Genomic DNA, 17,416 nt, shown 5'->3' on the forward strand with positions numbered 1-17,416 from the left:
TTAAATATTTCTTAACAAATACAAATTTTCGAATAAACGTCAGAAACCATCGAATAAAATTTTACCCACTTTTGGAACATTAAATCTACACAGATAAAATTGGGGGATGGAAACTAATCCTCATAAGAAAAGCAAAATTCTTATCTGGATTTTCTAATAACAAACGAAAAATTCGAATCAATATTTCCATCATAAAATGAAATGTTTTTTAGCAAATACAAATTTTTGAATAAATTGCAAAATTAATCGAATACAATTTTACCCATTTTTGGAATATTAAATCTACGGAGATAATTTTGACTTCTGGTGGTTATTTATGGTTTACGAAATATTTTCAAGCGTGCATGCATTCGCATAAATCTTCTTCGTCGGTGTAGGTGGAGCATACGTGTGCAGAAAGAATGAGCGGAGAGCGAGCGTTGTTATGGCTACGTCGTGCCTCGTTTACGGTTAGCTTTGGACCGCCAACGCGACGAACTATTTAATCGTTCGAATCGTGATACATATTTTCGATCGACGGACTATCGACAGTTCGTGGCTGGAACGGAAAACATTTGCATATTTTTCCACTTTACTCACTTTTATTCGTCTGAGTGAGGTAGAAAAAAAAAGAATCACAGATTCAACTAGATGAATAGAGATTGTGAATATTGTATACAGGGTGTCCCGTAAATGGTGTAATATCCGGAAATGTGGGGTAGTTGAGACGATTCTGAACAACAATTTCCTTTGCAAAAATGTCAGATGGAGCTTCGTTTTTCGTTAATAATTCAAAAACAAAGCTCCATCCGACATTTTTGCAAAGGAAATTGTTGTTCAGAATCGTCTCAGCTACCCCACATTTCCGGTTTTTACACCATTTACGGGACACCCTGTATATTTCCATACGCTATCTCAATTGTATAGAGCCTGAGCAAATGAAACCTCGATACTTGCACGCGAACCTCGTTTCTAGCTCGTATTGACAAATAGAATGTTTACTTAACAGAATGTGTATACTAAACTCGCAAAAGTAAGCTTTAAAACGTAAAGAAACAGAGTTTTGCAAATTAACTTTTCGTTATTAAAGATATTAAAATTCTACCATAGTCGAGGACGTTATATAGGGTGTCTAAAATGGTTTGGACCAAATTTCGAAACTAAACTCACAAAAGCAAACTTTCAAGCCTAAGCAAACATAGTTTTGTAAATTAACTTTTCGTTATTAAAGATATTAAAATTTTGACGTAGTCGAGGATGTTATACAGGGTGTTCAAAATGGTTGGGACCAAATTTCGAAACTAAACTCACAAAAGCAAATTTTAAAACGTAAAGAAACACAGTTTTTCAAATTACCCTTTCGTTATTAAAGATATTAAAATTGTAGTCGAGGACGTTATATAGGGTGTTCAAAGTGATTGGGACCAAAACTAAATTCACAAAAGCAAACTTTCAAGACTAAGCAAACACAGTTTTGCAATTTATCCTTTCGTTATTAAAGATATCAAAATTGTAGTCGAGGACATTACATAGGGTGTCCAAAGTGGTTTGGACCAAATTTCGAAACTAAACTCACAAACGCAAGCTTTAAAACCTAAAGAAACACAGTTTTGCAAATTACCCTTTCGTTATTAAAGATATTAAAATTGTAGTCGAGGACGTTACATAGGGTGTCCAAAGTGGTTTGGATCAAACTTCGAAATTAAACTCACAAAAGCAAACTTTAAAACGTAAAGAAACATAGTTTTGCAAATTAATTTTTCCTGACTAAAGATATTAAAATTGTAGTCGAGGACTTTACATAGGGTGTCCATAATGGTTGGGACTAAACTCACAAAAGCAAGTTTTAAAACCTAAAGAAACAGTGTTGCAAATTAACTTTTCGTTATTAAAGATATTAAAATTCTACCATAGTCGAGGACGTTATATAGGGTGTCTAAAATGGTTTGGACCAAATTTCGAAACTAAACTCACAAAAGCAAACTTTCAAGACTAAGCAAACATAGTTTTGTAAATTAACTTTTCGTTATTAAAGATATTAAAATTCTAATATAGTCGAGGACGTTATATAGGGTGTCTAAAATGGTTTGGATCGAATTTCGAAACTAAACTCACAAACGCAAGCTTTAAAACCTAAAGAAACACAGTTTTGAAAATTACCCTTTCGTTATTAAAGATATTAAAATTGCAGTCGAGGACGTTACATAGGGTGTCCAAAGTGGTTTGGATCAAACTTCGAAATTAAACTCACAAAAGCAAACTTTAAAACGTAAAGAAACATAGTTTTGCAAATTAATTTTTCCTGACTAAAGATATTAAAATTGTAGTCGAGGACTTTACATAGGGTGTCCATAATGGTTGGGACTAAACTCACAAAAGCAAGTTTTAAAACCTAAAGAAACAGTGTTGCAAATTAACTTTTCGTTATTAAAGATATTAAAATTGTAACATAGTCGAGGACATTATATAGGGTGTCCAAAATGGTTTGGACTAAACTTCGAAACTAAACTCGCAAAACTAAGCTTTAAAACTTAAACAAACAGAGTTTTGTAAATACCCTTTCGTTATTAAAGATATTAAAATTGTAACATAGTCGAGAACGTTATATAGGGTGTCCAAAATGGTTAAGACTAAACTTCGAAACTAAACTCACAAACGCAAGCTTTAAAACCTAAAGAAACACAGTGTTGCAAATTAACTTTTCGTTATTAAAGATATTAAAATTGTGACGTAACCAAGAACATTATATAGGGTGTTGAAATATGTCAGGATCAAACTTCGAAACTATACTAAACTCACAAAAACAAACACAGTTTTGCAAATTAACTCCTCGTTATCAAAGACAATAAAATTGTGGTCGAGGATTCTTGTATTATACAGGGTGTCCAATATGAACACTATGTAATGCATTTGTCTTTTTTATAAAAGAAGGCGTTTCAGATATTTGAGTGTAAATTTTGTTTTTCTTTAATGAAATACTATACTTTTTATACTGTATAATCTCTAATTAATAATTTAAAAAATTCTTTAATCTAAAGTTTAATTAATATCTAATCAATAATTATCTTCCCTAATATGGAAGAATATCAAATTCTGAGTAGAAAAATGTTGACTTGTATTAACCCTAAACCAAAAAATTAACGAGTAATTTCACTTTATTTCTTGAAAATTTTCTTCACTCGTTATTAAAATTATTCATTACTTATTAGACTTAGAGCTAATACAAATCAACACTTTTCTCCTCAGAATTTGATATTCTTCCATACTTTGGTACAAAAGACATATTATTCCATATAAAAAAAAAACAAAATTAACTCCTTAAATCTTCAAAATACCTTCATCCATAAAAAATACAAATGCACTGCATAGTGTACCCCTTCAAACCCTGCAACCTTTCCATACAAAATTTTTTTGAGCATACTTTGGAAGTCACAGAAGCACACAAGTTGCACAGACCACCCTATATATTTCTTTAAAGTTTCATCGAAAGTGTTGTGTATCGGTTTTTTGGGGGGGTTGCAGACGCGAGCAAACATTTCGTCGCTACAGCTCTTGATAGAGGCGTCGAGACGCCGAATCGCGGCCCTCGAAAGTTTCCAAGTGCTTTACACCTCGGCAGAACGCCCACGAAACGAAAAATTCTCCAGCTTCCTCCCTCTTTCCGCCCTTAACGTCCTCCCCCCCCTGACAGAGGCCCTAGGAAAAGGAAACGCGACGCCCCATTACCGTTTTATGACGCAGCTTTGGTTACGTCTCGCGTTTCACCATTGAGCTGTTCGCACTACCAATAGTTTACTACATAAAGGCCACGACCGGCCCTCCGACGCTGCGTCGATTTATCTCGACGCGCGTCCCGCCGCACGGAAGCGCGCCGTCTACCTACAAAAATTACCCGCACATGCGCTGAACATCGACTATGCACAATACGAAGCATAACTATAGCACCATTGACATTTTCAACACGTTCACTGTCCGTGACCCGCATATGGGTCACGTCACCGTGCTATTAGATACGACGCTGAGAAACCGGACAGTGAACGTGTTACGATTTTTGTAATTTGAAAGAAGAATTCAAAGAAAGTAATTGTATAGCATGAAGAAGTAAATAATGAACTTGAAACTCGAAGCATACTGTAATGGTTTGTGTATGTGTCAAAATACTATTTTTATTACACTTCTGTTTGTTATAAGATTTTAACGAGATTGGTGAGATTCTCCCGATGAAAACGAGTCCAAACACGACATTATTCGGACAATTTTTAATTTCACGTAATTTAGAATTTTTCAAAAATAGTTCGAGTAAGTCAAAATTAAAAGTAGTCCAAACTAGGTCGTGTTTGGACTCATTTTCATCGGGAGAATCTCGTCAATACTTTGATAATACTCTCACCACATTTTAATCTGACCAGCAATGTGACTTTCAGTAAAACTTTAATTCTCATATTTAAAATTATGACCCTTGGCTCGTCCAGGGAGTATTCTATAACTTCAGAATACGGTAACAATCTCTTGCAAAATGAGATTGGTGAGATTCTCCCGATGAAAACGAGTCCAAACACGACACCATTCGGACAATTTTTAATTTCACGTAATTTAGAATTTTTCAAAAATAGTTCGAGTAAGTCAAAATTAAAAGTAGTCCAAACTAGGTCGTGTTTGGACTCATTTTCATCGGGAGAATCTCGTCAATACATTGATAATACTCTCAGCACATTTTAATCTGATCGTCAGTATGAAATTTCTGTCGAAGTAGGATATTATTCCTAGCAGACGCTGGTGAGAAGTTAATATGGTATCGTTCTGTGAAAACATCAAATTACTAGTGTTAACGCGTTTGACTTCCCATTGACCCACATACGGGGATCAAATCGGTTCGAACTCGGGACAAGTATCGCGTATCCTGGCAATTTGAAAGATTTTTTAATTAATTATTTTTAATTAATTAGTCATTACTTTGAATTACACAGCGTGAACGTTAATCTGTGCCATTGAAATTGCCCCGACATAAACGCGAGAGTAATTACTCGACGAACTGTAATATACCAGATAAATGGCGATTCTCTGGTTGCAAAGCAAAATGGTGGATTTGCAGATGAAAGAGAAAAACGATACAAACGCGACTTCGATGAAACAGATTGATTCTCATTATACGTAATACAAGTGTCATCATGTGTAACTTATTTATATGTTCCATAAGTCTATACAGTTCGATATTCTGAAATTGACGATAAAATTTCTAATTTAATAGAAAACTAACCAAAATTTATCAGATCAGCGACAATAATTCAATAATTCACAGATATTGTATCAAAGCTTGAAGTTTAGAATCCACACTGATTTATGGATCGAAATTTTCTTGATCGTACTCGAGCCTAATTGCATGAATATTTTCATTAGCATATAATAAAATTTTATAAGAAATAAAATACAACAATCGCCAGGCTTATTAGTGGGTAAACAATTTGAATATATGTTTTAACGAGAAGCTTTGAATTACATTTTAATACAAATTTCAAAGTTTTGTAGAATCAATGGCTCCGTCAAAGAAAGGGGAGGGGGTTCACTGATTTTCATAAAATTCCATTATGTGTTTAAAATATTATTGTGTAGTTCAAAACTCTAACACGAACATATGAAACTACCTAATGTTATCATTTTTCACCACCAACCAAATATAAATAAAGTATCATTAATTTTAATACTATATAAATTTATAAAAATTGAAATTTAATAAAGTGACGTTATTCTATGTTTAAAATATTATTGTTTAGTTCAAAACTCCAGCACGAACATATGGGACGACCCAATATTATCATTTTTCACCACCAACCAAATATAAATAATGTATGGTTAATTCTGACACTATAAAAATTTACAAAAATTAAAATTCAATAAATTAACACGTTTCATTTTCAAACCTACCAAGTAATACAAATTCTCAATAAGAGCGTTAGGGACAATCTGCAATGGGAAACACCTAATATTTATACTATATTGAAAATGGTTTGGATCAAGATGGCGGTCGACGCTTGAACTCGAATGAGCAAAACTAATGGATAAACAATTTGAATATATGTTTTAACGAAAAGCTTTGAACTACATTTTAATAAAAATATCAAAGAAATTTTGTAGATATAATGGCTCTACCAAAGAAAGGGGAGGGGGTTTACTGATTTTTATAAAATTCCATTATGTGTTTAAAATATTATTGTGTAATACAAAACTCCAGCACGAACATATGAAAGAACCTAATATTACCATTTTTCACCACCAACCAAATATAAATAAAGTACCATTAATTTTAATGGTATAGAAATTTATAAAAATTGAAATTTAATAACTTTACATTATTATATGTTTAAAATATTATTGTGTAGTACAAAACTTCAGCACGAACAATTGAGACGACCTAATATTATTCTTTTTCACCACCAACGAAATACAAATAAAGTATCATTAATTCTGACACCATAAAAATTTATAAAAATTCAATAAACTAACACGTTTCATTTTCAAACCTACCAAGTAATACAAATTCTCAAAAAGAACATTAGGGGCTATCTGCAATGGGAAGACCTAATATTTATACTATATTTAAAATTGTTTGGATCAAGATGGCGGGCGACGCGTGAACTCAAACGAGAAAAACTAGTGTTTTGAATATATCAATGTTCTAACGAAAAGCTTTGAACTACATTTTAATAAAAATATCAAAGAAATTTTGTAGATACAATGGCTCTGCCAAAGAAAGGGGAGGGGGTTTACTGATTTTCATAAAATTCCATTATATGTTTAAATTAAAACACATTATTGTGTAATATAAAACTCCAGCACGAACATATGAAACAACCTAATATTACCATTTTTCACTAGCAGCCAAATATAAATAAAGTACCATTAATTTTAATGGTATAGAAATTTATAAAAATTGAAATTTAATAACTTTACATTATTATATGTTTAAAATATTATTGTGTAGTACAAAACTTCAGCACGAACATATGGGACGATCTAATATTATCCTTTTTCACCACCAACGAAATACAAATAAAGTATCATTAATTCTGACACCATAAAAATTTATAAAAATTCAATAAACTAACACGTTTCATTTTCAAACCTACCAAGTAATACAAATTCTCAATAAGAACATTAGTGGCAACTGCAATAATCCTACTATTTATACTATATTGAAAATGCTTTGGACCAAGATGGCGGTCGACGCGTGAGCTCTGCCAAAGGAAGGGGAGGGGGTTTACTGATTTTCATAAAATTCCATTATATGTTTAAAATATTATTGTCCAGTACAAAATTCCAGCACCAACATATGGGACGATCTAATATTATCCTTTTTCACCAGTAGCCAAATATAAATAAAGTATCATTAATTCTGACACTATAAAAATTTATAAAAATTAAAATTCAATATACTAACACGTTCCCTTTCCCCCCTACCAAGTAATACAAATTCTCAATAAGAACATTAGTGGCAATCTGCAATAATCCTACTATTTATACTATATTGAAAATGCTTTGGGCCAAGATGGCGTGAACTCGATCGTCGGTGGCCGTGCGTCTCGAGATCCAGACCTTGAAGCACAACCATAAAAAAATGCACGGTTGCGAAAGGGGGTCGGAGGGGAGGCTCAGAGCCGCGTGGACAAACTACGGTCATGGGCGGAGCCCTGCACATGGGCCACCATGCGTGTGTGTTCAACGGTGACACAGGGGAGGCCATGGGGAGGGACAGGGACGGAGGAGCCGCGCGTGCAAACGACCGAAGCGGTTGTTTCCACCGTGGACGACGAGGAACAATGCGTGGAATAAAGTGGCCTTCCTCGTCGACCTTTTTTGCCCTACGTCGGCCTCCTTAACGTCTCCGACTGAAGTTTCTCGGAACGAGCATGTGTGTGCACGCGCGCGGGGGTGACTCCTCGATTGGTCCCGGGGCCAAGGGTCACTGGATTTTTTGTCCAGGCGAGCCTCTAAGACAATGGAGGAGGCCTCGAATGTGCTTCACGGTCGGAAACGCTTCGACGACTTTTCCCTTCGAAACGGATGGAGATTTACGACGGGTCTGCGACGATTTTTCTTCGCGACACGTGCAGCTCTCGGGGGAAACGCACGATTTTCGCGACGGGTTTCGACTGAACTCGTTCGAAACGTTTTTTCTTTTCTTTTTTAAATTTTCGTCCGTGAAATCTGAATTCCAAGGACGCACTCTCTTAGCTCTCAAGTTTAGCAATTTCTCGTATGATTTTACGATTAAAAATTCTTTGGTGACTTCATTATTGCATGAAAATCTTTTTTGCAAGTGAAAATATAGCGATTGAAATTGGAAACTGTTTGCCTCGAATGAAAGTTTAGACAATTAGTGGATAAAATATTGTGATAGATGAGGGGGAATTGTCGTGTAACAGAGTTAAAATTAAAATTTAGTTTTTGATTTTTTAAAAGTATGATATTTAGGAGAATACATTTTTATACCAAATGTTTTCTTAAAGCTAATTGGTTTTCACTGGTAGTGAACCCGTTTTAAACAAAAAATATGGACAATTTTGAAAGCTGTAGCATTTTGAAGAAAACATTTGGTTCAAAATGCTATATTTTTAAGGATTTTCCATATTTTCATACAAAAAGAAAAATTTCTTCATCAAAATGCTATAGTTTATAATATTTTTCATATTTTTATATCAAAAAAAAAAAAAGAAATTAGTTCATCAAAATGCTATATCATTTTTAATTTTCCCTATTTTTATACTAAAAGAAAAATTTAATATTCAAAATGCTATAGTTTTAAAAATTTTCTATATTTCTATATTAGAAAAAGAAATTGTTCATCAGAATGCTATATTTTTTTAAATTTTTCATATTTTTACACCAAAAAAAAAAGAAATTTGTTCATTCAGATGCTAAAGTATTGAAAATTCTCCATATTTTATACCAAAAAAAAAGAAATTTGTACATCAAAATGCTATATTTTTAAAATTTTCCCTATTTTTATACGAAAAGAAAAATTTGTTTTTCAAAATGCTATAGTTTTTAAAATTTTCCATATTTGCATAAAAAAAAAAGAAATTTGTTCATCAAAATACTATAGTATTTAAAATTGTCCATATTTTTATACCAAACAAAAGAAATTTGTTCATCAAAATGCTATATTTTTAAAATTTTTCCCTATTTTTATACTAAAAGAAAAATTTGTTCTTCAAAATGCTATAGTTTTTAAAATTTTCTATATTTCTATATTAGAAAAAGAAATTGTTCATTCAGATGTTATAGTATTTAAAATTTTCCATATTTTCATGGCAAAAAAAAGAAATTTGTACATCAAAATGCTATATTTTTTAAATTTTCCATATTTTGTTACAAAAAGAAGAATTTGTTCGTCAAAATGCTATAGTTTTTAAAAGTCCCCATATTTCAATATTAAAAAAAGAAATTGTTTACCAGAATGCTACATTTTTTTAAATTTTCCATACTTTTATACTAAAAAGAAAAGAATTTTGTACATCAAAATGCTATATTTAAAAAATTTTTCCTATTTTTATACGAAAGAAAAATTTGTTTTTCAAAATGCTATAGTTTTTAAAATATCCAATATTTCTATATTAAAAAAAGAAATTGTTCACCAGAATGCTGTATTTTTTTTAATTTTCCATATTTTTATACCAAAAAAAAGAAATTTGTTCTTCAAAATACTATAGTTTTTAAAGTTTTCCACATTTTTATACCAATCAAAGAATGTATTTCTTCACAATGTAATAGTGTTTTAAATTTTCCATATTTCAATACCAAAAAAAGAAATTTGTTCTCCAAAATGCTATAGTTTACAAAATTTCATTTTAACAAAATTAAAAAGCAGCAATTTTAACGCAGTTACACGAGAATCCCCCCTTAACTGTTTCGATCCAATTTAAATAATCATCGAAGTGTCTACAAATTACATTGGCGGGATTTTGAATCGCTGAGGCGTTGAAAAAAAGTTGGTCCCAAGCCTAGTTCCAACAAGAATCCTATATTTTTCGTTCCAGGGACATGTTACCGTTAAACTGCCAGGGCGGTGCAGCCAACGCGATGAGCAATTCCGTGAGCAACGGGGGTAGCATACAGTCGTTGCAGAGCATCGACTCGGACAGCCCAAATCTCGCGATGTCGCCGCTGTCGACGATGGGCATGTCACCGGTGGGCATGAACCCGTGCAGCCCGATAGGCATGAGCCCCATGGGCCCGCATCATCACGGATACGCGGCGCCCGTCACCCCGTCCTCCGTCCACCCCCACAACGGAGGCCTTAGCCCCATGAACGACGTCAAGGCCCTCTGCTACGGTCGCGGCGTTTACGAGACTGGTAAGTCAACCACGGAACGATACACACAACGATCTACGAAAAATTTTATTCAGGAACGACGAACAACTATTTTGGATTCGTTCCTGAAGTAACTTTTGTTCGAGGCTTCGTTTGATTAACTATAAATATTAAAATACAGTTGAAACTTAACACGTTCACTGTCCATGAACCGTATATGGGTCATATCACCACGTTATTGGATACGCCGCTGGGAGACCGGACAGTGAACGCGTTAATATTCAAATTGGGTCAAATTAGACCGTTGAAAATCTTGATTAATAATTTTTTAAAAATAGAATGATATTACTGGAATGAAAAATATTATTGTAATAAAAAATCTTGAACTGAGGAAACAGCTACAATAAACTTTATTCACGAATAACGAATGAAAATTTTAGACTCGTTCTTGAACCAACTTTTGTTCGAGGCTTCGTTTGGTTAACTATAAATATTAAAATACAGTTGAGTTTTGAAAAATTGGGTCAAATTTCTTTTCCCGTCAAAAATTTCAATTAACAATTTTTAAAAAATGGAATGATATTACAGATTGAAATGAAAAAATTTGATTCGAATAATATTTTGCTCGTGTCTACCCTGCTTGAGTTGAGGAAATAACGTTGGGGATGGTTCCTTATCACTTATCCGGGGTGAAATGTTTTTACTTAACTGAACATCACTACTGCGTGAAGCTCGAGAAAATGCCCCTAGATGGAATTCAGATTTATTTTATCTTCTATCAGGATTTCGTGTCCCATAAAACGACTAGCAGCACTACCAACATGAAAACGCAATATCTAGACGAGAATACGGATTTTTCCATATAATAAACAATTGTTGTATCATACTTTATTGTATTTGTATACATTATTTCTATTATTATATAATACTTCATGCAATATAATTGCATAATATTTTCGTGACCCACATATGGGTCATTGGACAATAATACTTTATTGTATTTGCATATATTATTTTTATTATTATATAATACCTCATGCAATGTAATTGCATAATATTTTAATGTATTTAGTACAATAGTGTGCACTTTTTTTGTACATAATTCAAATAATTTACTTTTTTATTATGTAATTATGTAAAGTATTATATAAAATACATTAAAATATTATGCAATTATATTGTATGAAGTATTATATGATAATAGAAATAATATATACAATTATAATAAAGTATTATACAATAATACTGTCGAGCCTTCAAACGTTCACTGCCCGTGACCCACATATGGGTCATTATACAATAATACTGTCGAGTCTTAAAACGTTCACTGCCCGTGCCCCACATGTGGGTCATTGTACAATAATACTGTCGAGTCTTAAAACGTTCACTACCCGTGACCCACATGTGGGTCATTATACAAGAATACTGTCGAGTCTTAAAACGTTCACTGTCCGTGACCTACATATGGCTCATCGTACAATAATACTGTCGAGTCTTAAAACGTTCGCTGCCCGTGACCCACATATGGGTCATTGTACAATAACACTGTCGAGTCTTAAAACGTTCACTGCCCGTGACCCACATGTGGGTCATTGTACAATAATACTGTCGAGTCTTAAAACGTTCACTGCCCATGACCCATATGTGGGTCATTATACAAGAATACTGTCGAGTCTTAAAACGTTCACTGCCCGTGACCTACATATGGGTCATCGTACAATAATACTGTCGAGTCTTAAAACGTTCGCTGCCCGTGACCCACATATGGGTCATTGTACAATAATATTTTATTGCATTTGCATATATTATTTCTATTATTATATAACACTTCATGCAATATAATTGCATAATATTTTAGTGCATTCAGTATAACACTTTATATAATTACATAATACTAAAATAAATTATTATCATACTAACTATGTGAATTTTTCCAGGTAAAGACGCAGAACAGAGCTCCGTCTACTACTCCACACACTCGCCCATGCACCACCAATACTACCAACAAACCCACCATCAGATGATGACCAGCGCCCACCACCATCACCACCATCACCAGCAAACCATGCCAGCCGGTTACGAGATCATGCTGCCGCCTCCGCAGCACTCGATGTGACCAACGGACTACGAGACCGATCGCAACGACGATCAGCACGGCCAAAGCGACGACATATTCGCGCGAGTCCACGCGTTCGCCTGACTCGTCCACGTGGCCCCCATCAAGTACTGCAACCTCGACGACCGATCGACGAGCGAACTAAGCATTTCCTAGATCATCGTACGTTCCCATCCACTGGGAACCCAAGGAACATCGTGGAATTTGTCGTTTGCCTCGAGGAAGACGATGAACGTTGGCGAAAGCGACTCGCGGAGGGCATTGCGCGATCATGGTGGTTCCGCGAGAACCACCGCTGTGATTCGTCGCCAATGGAAGGGCGAGAACGTCCGTAAAACAGCTGGGAGGAGCTCTGAATAACTGGTTTCGCGCACCCTTCGAGCGATGGCGCGTTCGAGTTCAGCTGCTCCCCGGTTCTATGCTCGCGTAATGATCGCACAAAGGAGAGGAGCTCGTAAAAGATGTAAATCGATATGGCGGCACGGAGAGGAGACCTCCTTCAGCAACGAATAGAAATATTTCGAAGCTTTCGAGAGATCATCGTGCCCAAATTTGTAAACAAAGTATCTCGAACATTGCTTCATCTATGAATCGTGTATTCGAGTGGAGTGTCGAGAAGGGTGAGAATTAATGAAAGCAGTCTCGCGAAGGTGTACAAAATAGAAGCTCGTTTCGAAGTGTAAAATATATTTTTGATCGGAGAATCGCGTGCCCCGTGCATTTTGGACGATTCTAGCGTCTCGAGAAGGAAACGAGGGATATATCCGCTTCGACAAGACATTAATTGTAAAATTATGTGACGCGCGTTGGATGTATAGGAAATAAAACATGGATGCGTGAATTGTGTTACGTCTTTCCTTGCAACTCTATCTGCTGTGTTTTTGAGAGAATTTATTTTTTAATTGTACATATATGATGGTTCTTTTTTTGGAAGAGATTTAGTTTGTAAGGAAGAATTATAACGATTCGATTGAACTGTATTGCCGGAAGAGGAAGTAATTTTCATTGGGGAAACCAAAGTAGAAAAGAGGTTGTTAAATCAGTGGTTAGACAATTGAATTGGAAATGACGTTATAAAAATATAGTAAAATTCGTTAAGTATAATGACACTAGTTTTGAATTATAATTAGTATGAAACATCTAAAATTATATAAAGACAATAAATGTTTGAAGAGACACTCCAGAATTAGTCCAAGGAGCTTGTTAAACCATTCAGAGTATTATCAAAATGTAAATGAAAGAATTAAAATAGGGATCGAAGAGAACAGTTAATTCTTATTTTGTTTGATTCTATTTATGGAGAAAAACTTTTTTATTGTGACCATAGGAATGTAATTAATTATTATCCTGCAAATATGTGTTACCATAAACGAGGTACACGAGTAGATCTTATGAACTTTCGTGGCCCAATCCGACTGCCATACCGACTTGAAAATGGCGGTCAGTTCAGAAACTATTCACTTAATTGATATTGATGGGCAGACTGCTGTAGATATATGAGAGTTGACAATGAAAGGAATGAGAAACGCAATTTTTAAACGACCATAATTCCTCCAATAGTGAATATATTTAAATGACACTTTTTTCTGAAGTAGAGCTCATGGATACCTACAGAAAAGTATTAGGCAAAATTTCCGTAACGCGTCAAACAAATTTATTAAAAATCAAAAACGAATTTTTAAGAAAAATCGACAAGGAATAGGTGGTTAAATTTTATGAGGAAAACAAAATTCCAAATCGTTCTGAAAAAATTATTTTTAGTTTAGAGGGTGAATTGCAATCATTTTTGGTTAATAGACATACTCCTGAAATCCTACCCACTTTCGAGAAAAAAATTCGAGTAGGTACTGAAATTTTTAGGCGAAATTAAAAAATTTCAAATCATACTGAAAAAATTATATTTAGTTACAGTGAGCAATTACAGTCATTTTTGGTCATTATACATACCCCCGAAATCCTAACCATTTTCGAGAAAAAAATTCTTTACTGAAAATATAATATTTCTGTAATTTCAATTTTTCTCTCATTTTCTCTTGTGTTTATTTGTTTAACCCGTTGGTAATATTGCGAGTGACAAATGGTAATGGGCTCTAGAGCCTCAGAAAAATGGACAGAAAAAATACATTGGATGTAAGGTCTACTCGTATATCTCGTCTGTGCTAAAAGGCTAAATTATCAACAGTAGATAATACTTCACCCTCTTCAGGGAACAGCAAAAAAATTATTTTCCATTGCCCCCTCTTCCAACTAGTTCCAAAATTATGCCCTAAAGAAATTTCAGGATATGTAATAAATTTTTAATACATATGAATATTTATTTAATTTTAAGAATCAGAAATTTTCGAAACTATTGGTCTGGCAGCCCACATGTTCAATACAAAAGTAAAATCAGAGTAGTCAATCAGAGATTATTTGAATCTCATATACTTACACATATCAAAAAATGAGCCAATCCAGCCAGCCCAGAATCACAGCTCAGTTCATTCAGCAGCTTCATGGATTAGCAAAGACCTAAGGGATAAATTGAGTGATCCATAGGTCACAACACTAAATGAAAAACAACGCGTTTAGTCATTAACGCGACACTAATTCAATACTACAACTCAAATTCAAAATATAAAATATCTATAAAATCACATGCGTTCAATATTCATAATTAATGATCCTAAAAACAATCGCGATCAATGCTTACTAAGCGTAATAGTATTCTCAACAAAGAAAACGAAATTAATATTGGATAAATTATAAACGTGAAATTAATTATAATGAATGTTTATTACTCGAAACACTAAAAGCAATAGCGTCAAGTCTTCACGAAGCGCGACTCTATCTTAAAAACAAACGCGAATGACGTTCAAAATCCGCAACACTAATTCAAATCGCGATTTGCCCAATCTATACTGGATCAGGGTTCAGCATGTGTGGTATCTGTAAATGTGCATGCAACAAAAACAAACTAACTACTACTACTACTGGCAAATGCAGTGACAAAGAAGTAACGTGAATGATTCCCCATCCGAAGATGGAGGACCATTTGTTGCAGCCCACTCTTGCGACAGTTTGTCAGGGCCTCTTCAGCTATTAGCTTCTTCTCTCTTCGGACGATATTGTCCAACCTGAAACTTAATACTAGGCTCGAAATTCAGTGCAGCACACGGACGTCCAACGACTCCAGGAATCGTTGTCGGCGCACGTGTGAAGAATCTCGAGCGCGACGAGCGTTTCGGGGCCTATCACCGCGACCGCGATCGCGAATAGCGATTTTAAGATCGCTAGACTTGGAGGATCGAAGACGAAGCCAGGAACGAACGACATGATTCGTTTGGACCAGCTTTGCATCGACTTTCCAAATCCAAAAATCAGGTGCAGGTCTAGCACGCGAAGATACGCCTACCCGAACACAGACCGTGACGACCTGCCCTGGTCCTGCCTACTTACGTCTACCACATACACACCAGAAGGTAAGTTACCTGCCTACCTAGCTCTAGATTTAAAAAAGCAAAACACATTCTCGCCAACACACGCACTCCACGGTCCTCACACATGACGCCCGGGTGCAATGAGCCTAATCTAGAGAGGATGTCCCGGGACACCTCCGACACCCGAGCGCAACACGCAACTTTCACACTCTCTAGGGTACGTACCAATGTCCTGAAATCGATCGACAAAGGCTAGCGACCATTGCGTATACGTATCGTGAACAAAAATATTTGTAGGCAGAGTTCTGCACAATTTAGTTATGCATAAAGTACCGTAGATACAGTAATTATCAATTTTATATTACATGTTCTATTATACATGGTGTTCGACCACCCCTGGGAAACCTTTTAATGGGGGATTCTAGAGGTCAAAATAAGACGAAAATCAAGAATACCAATTTGTTGATGCAGGCTTCGTTAAAAAGTTATTAACGTTTAAAGTTCCGCCCGTACTGAATTTTTTTCTAGAAAGGGAGTAGAATTTCGGGGGTAGGTCTATTCACCAAAATGTGTAAAGGAATGTATAAGTAATAACGTGAAAAATTGTTATATATTTCGTGGTAAATAAAAGTTCAATATATCTATTTTTACCGATAATTATAAACATATGATATTACGAAATATAACTAAGTTTCTGGATTATAAAGATTTCTAAACCGACGCACCTCCACACCCTAGCCACACACACTCATACATGTGTGGAAAGTACGCCGTGCACGATTCGCTAACACGATGTCGATCGCTCACACAGATTATTATTATTAATTTAACAATATATGGCATCGTGCCCATTGCTTCCGCCTACTCAAGTAGCACCTGGGCACGTGAATAACTTTAGGCAATGAACACGGAAAAATTATCCTGAAAATCCTCAACTAAAAACAGTTATTAGTAGAAACACTAACGAACTAGCATTCTTTCGTTTTTTGTCACTTTATTTTCAGTTTTATGAAACCATTATCTTATTTATAAAATAACAAAAGTATTTTGTTTATAAATTTACATTTTATTTATAAAATTACAAAAGCAAACATTCAGAAATATAATTATTAAGCAATATGTCTATAAAGAAAATTGAATTCTATGGAGAAAAAGATTTTAAATGAGATTTTTCAAATAAGAAATTTATTCAAAAAAGCTAACAGAAATATTGGTGGAACCTCAAGCGGTTCCATTGTCAAAGTAATTTTTCAGAGGTCAAAATGAATGTTCAAATGATACTACTTTGACTCAGAAACCTACCCATCGCGAAATGTCTTTTTGTACATAAACTTTAACTACAAAATCTTCAAGGCAAATATGTATTGTTTAAAAATTGAGAATTGAATTCATTACACATATTATATTTGCAAATACAACTTGAAAAACATGGAAAGTAATAAAACCATTAAATATTATATATTCAATGATATATTATATATTTAATCTAAATTCAATATTATAATAATTGACTTTATCAGAATCTCGAATTCGGAGGGTATCCGAATTCTTCACTACATGATCAAGCATTTATCGCTATTTAATTGATATCAT

At 34.4% G+C, this 17,416-nt stretch overlaps 1 protein-coding gene across 1 annotated transcript in view; it reads left to right on the forward strand.

Moving 5' to 3' along the window:
- Positions 1–12,404, forward strand: part of Six4 (homeobox protein six4) — a 28,423-nt gene extending 16,019 nt beyond the window's left edge. The window contains exons 3-4 of the mRNA XM_076779730.1: positions 10,014–10,330; positions 12,226–12,404. Coding sequence (XP_076635845.1) covers positions 10,014–10,330; positions 12,226–12,404 — 496 coding nt within the window. The remainder of the gene's footprint in view (positions 1–10,013; positions 10,331–12,225) is intronic.
- The last annotated feature ends 5,012 nt before the right edge of the window (positions 12,405–17,416 follow it).

Source organism: Colletes latitarsis, chromosome 12 (genome assembly GCF_051014445.1).
Source record: "Colletes latitarsis isolate SP2378_abdomen chromosome 12, iyColLati1, whole genome shotgun sequence".
Taxonomy (NCBI): Eukaryota; Metazoa; Arthropoda; class Insecta; order Hymenoptera; family Colletidae; genus Colletes; species Colletes latitarsis.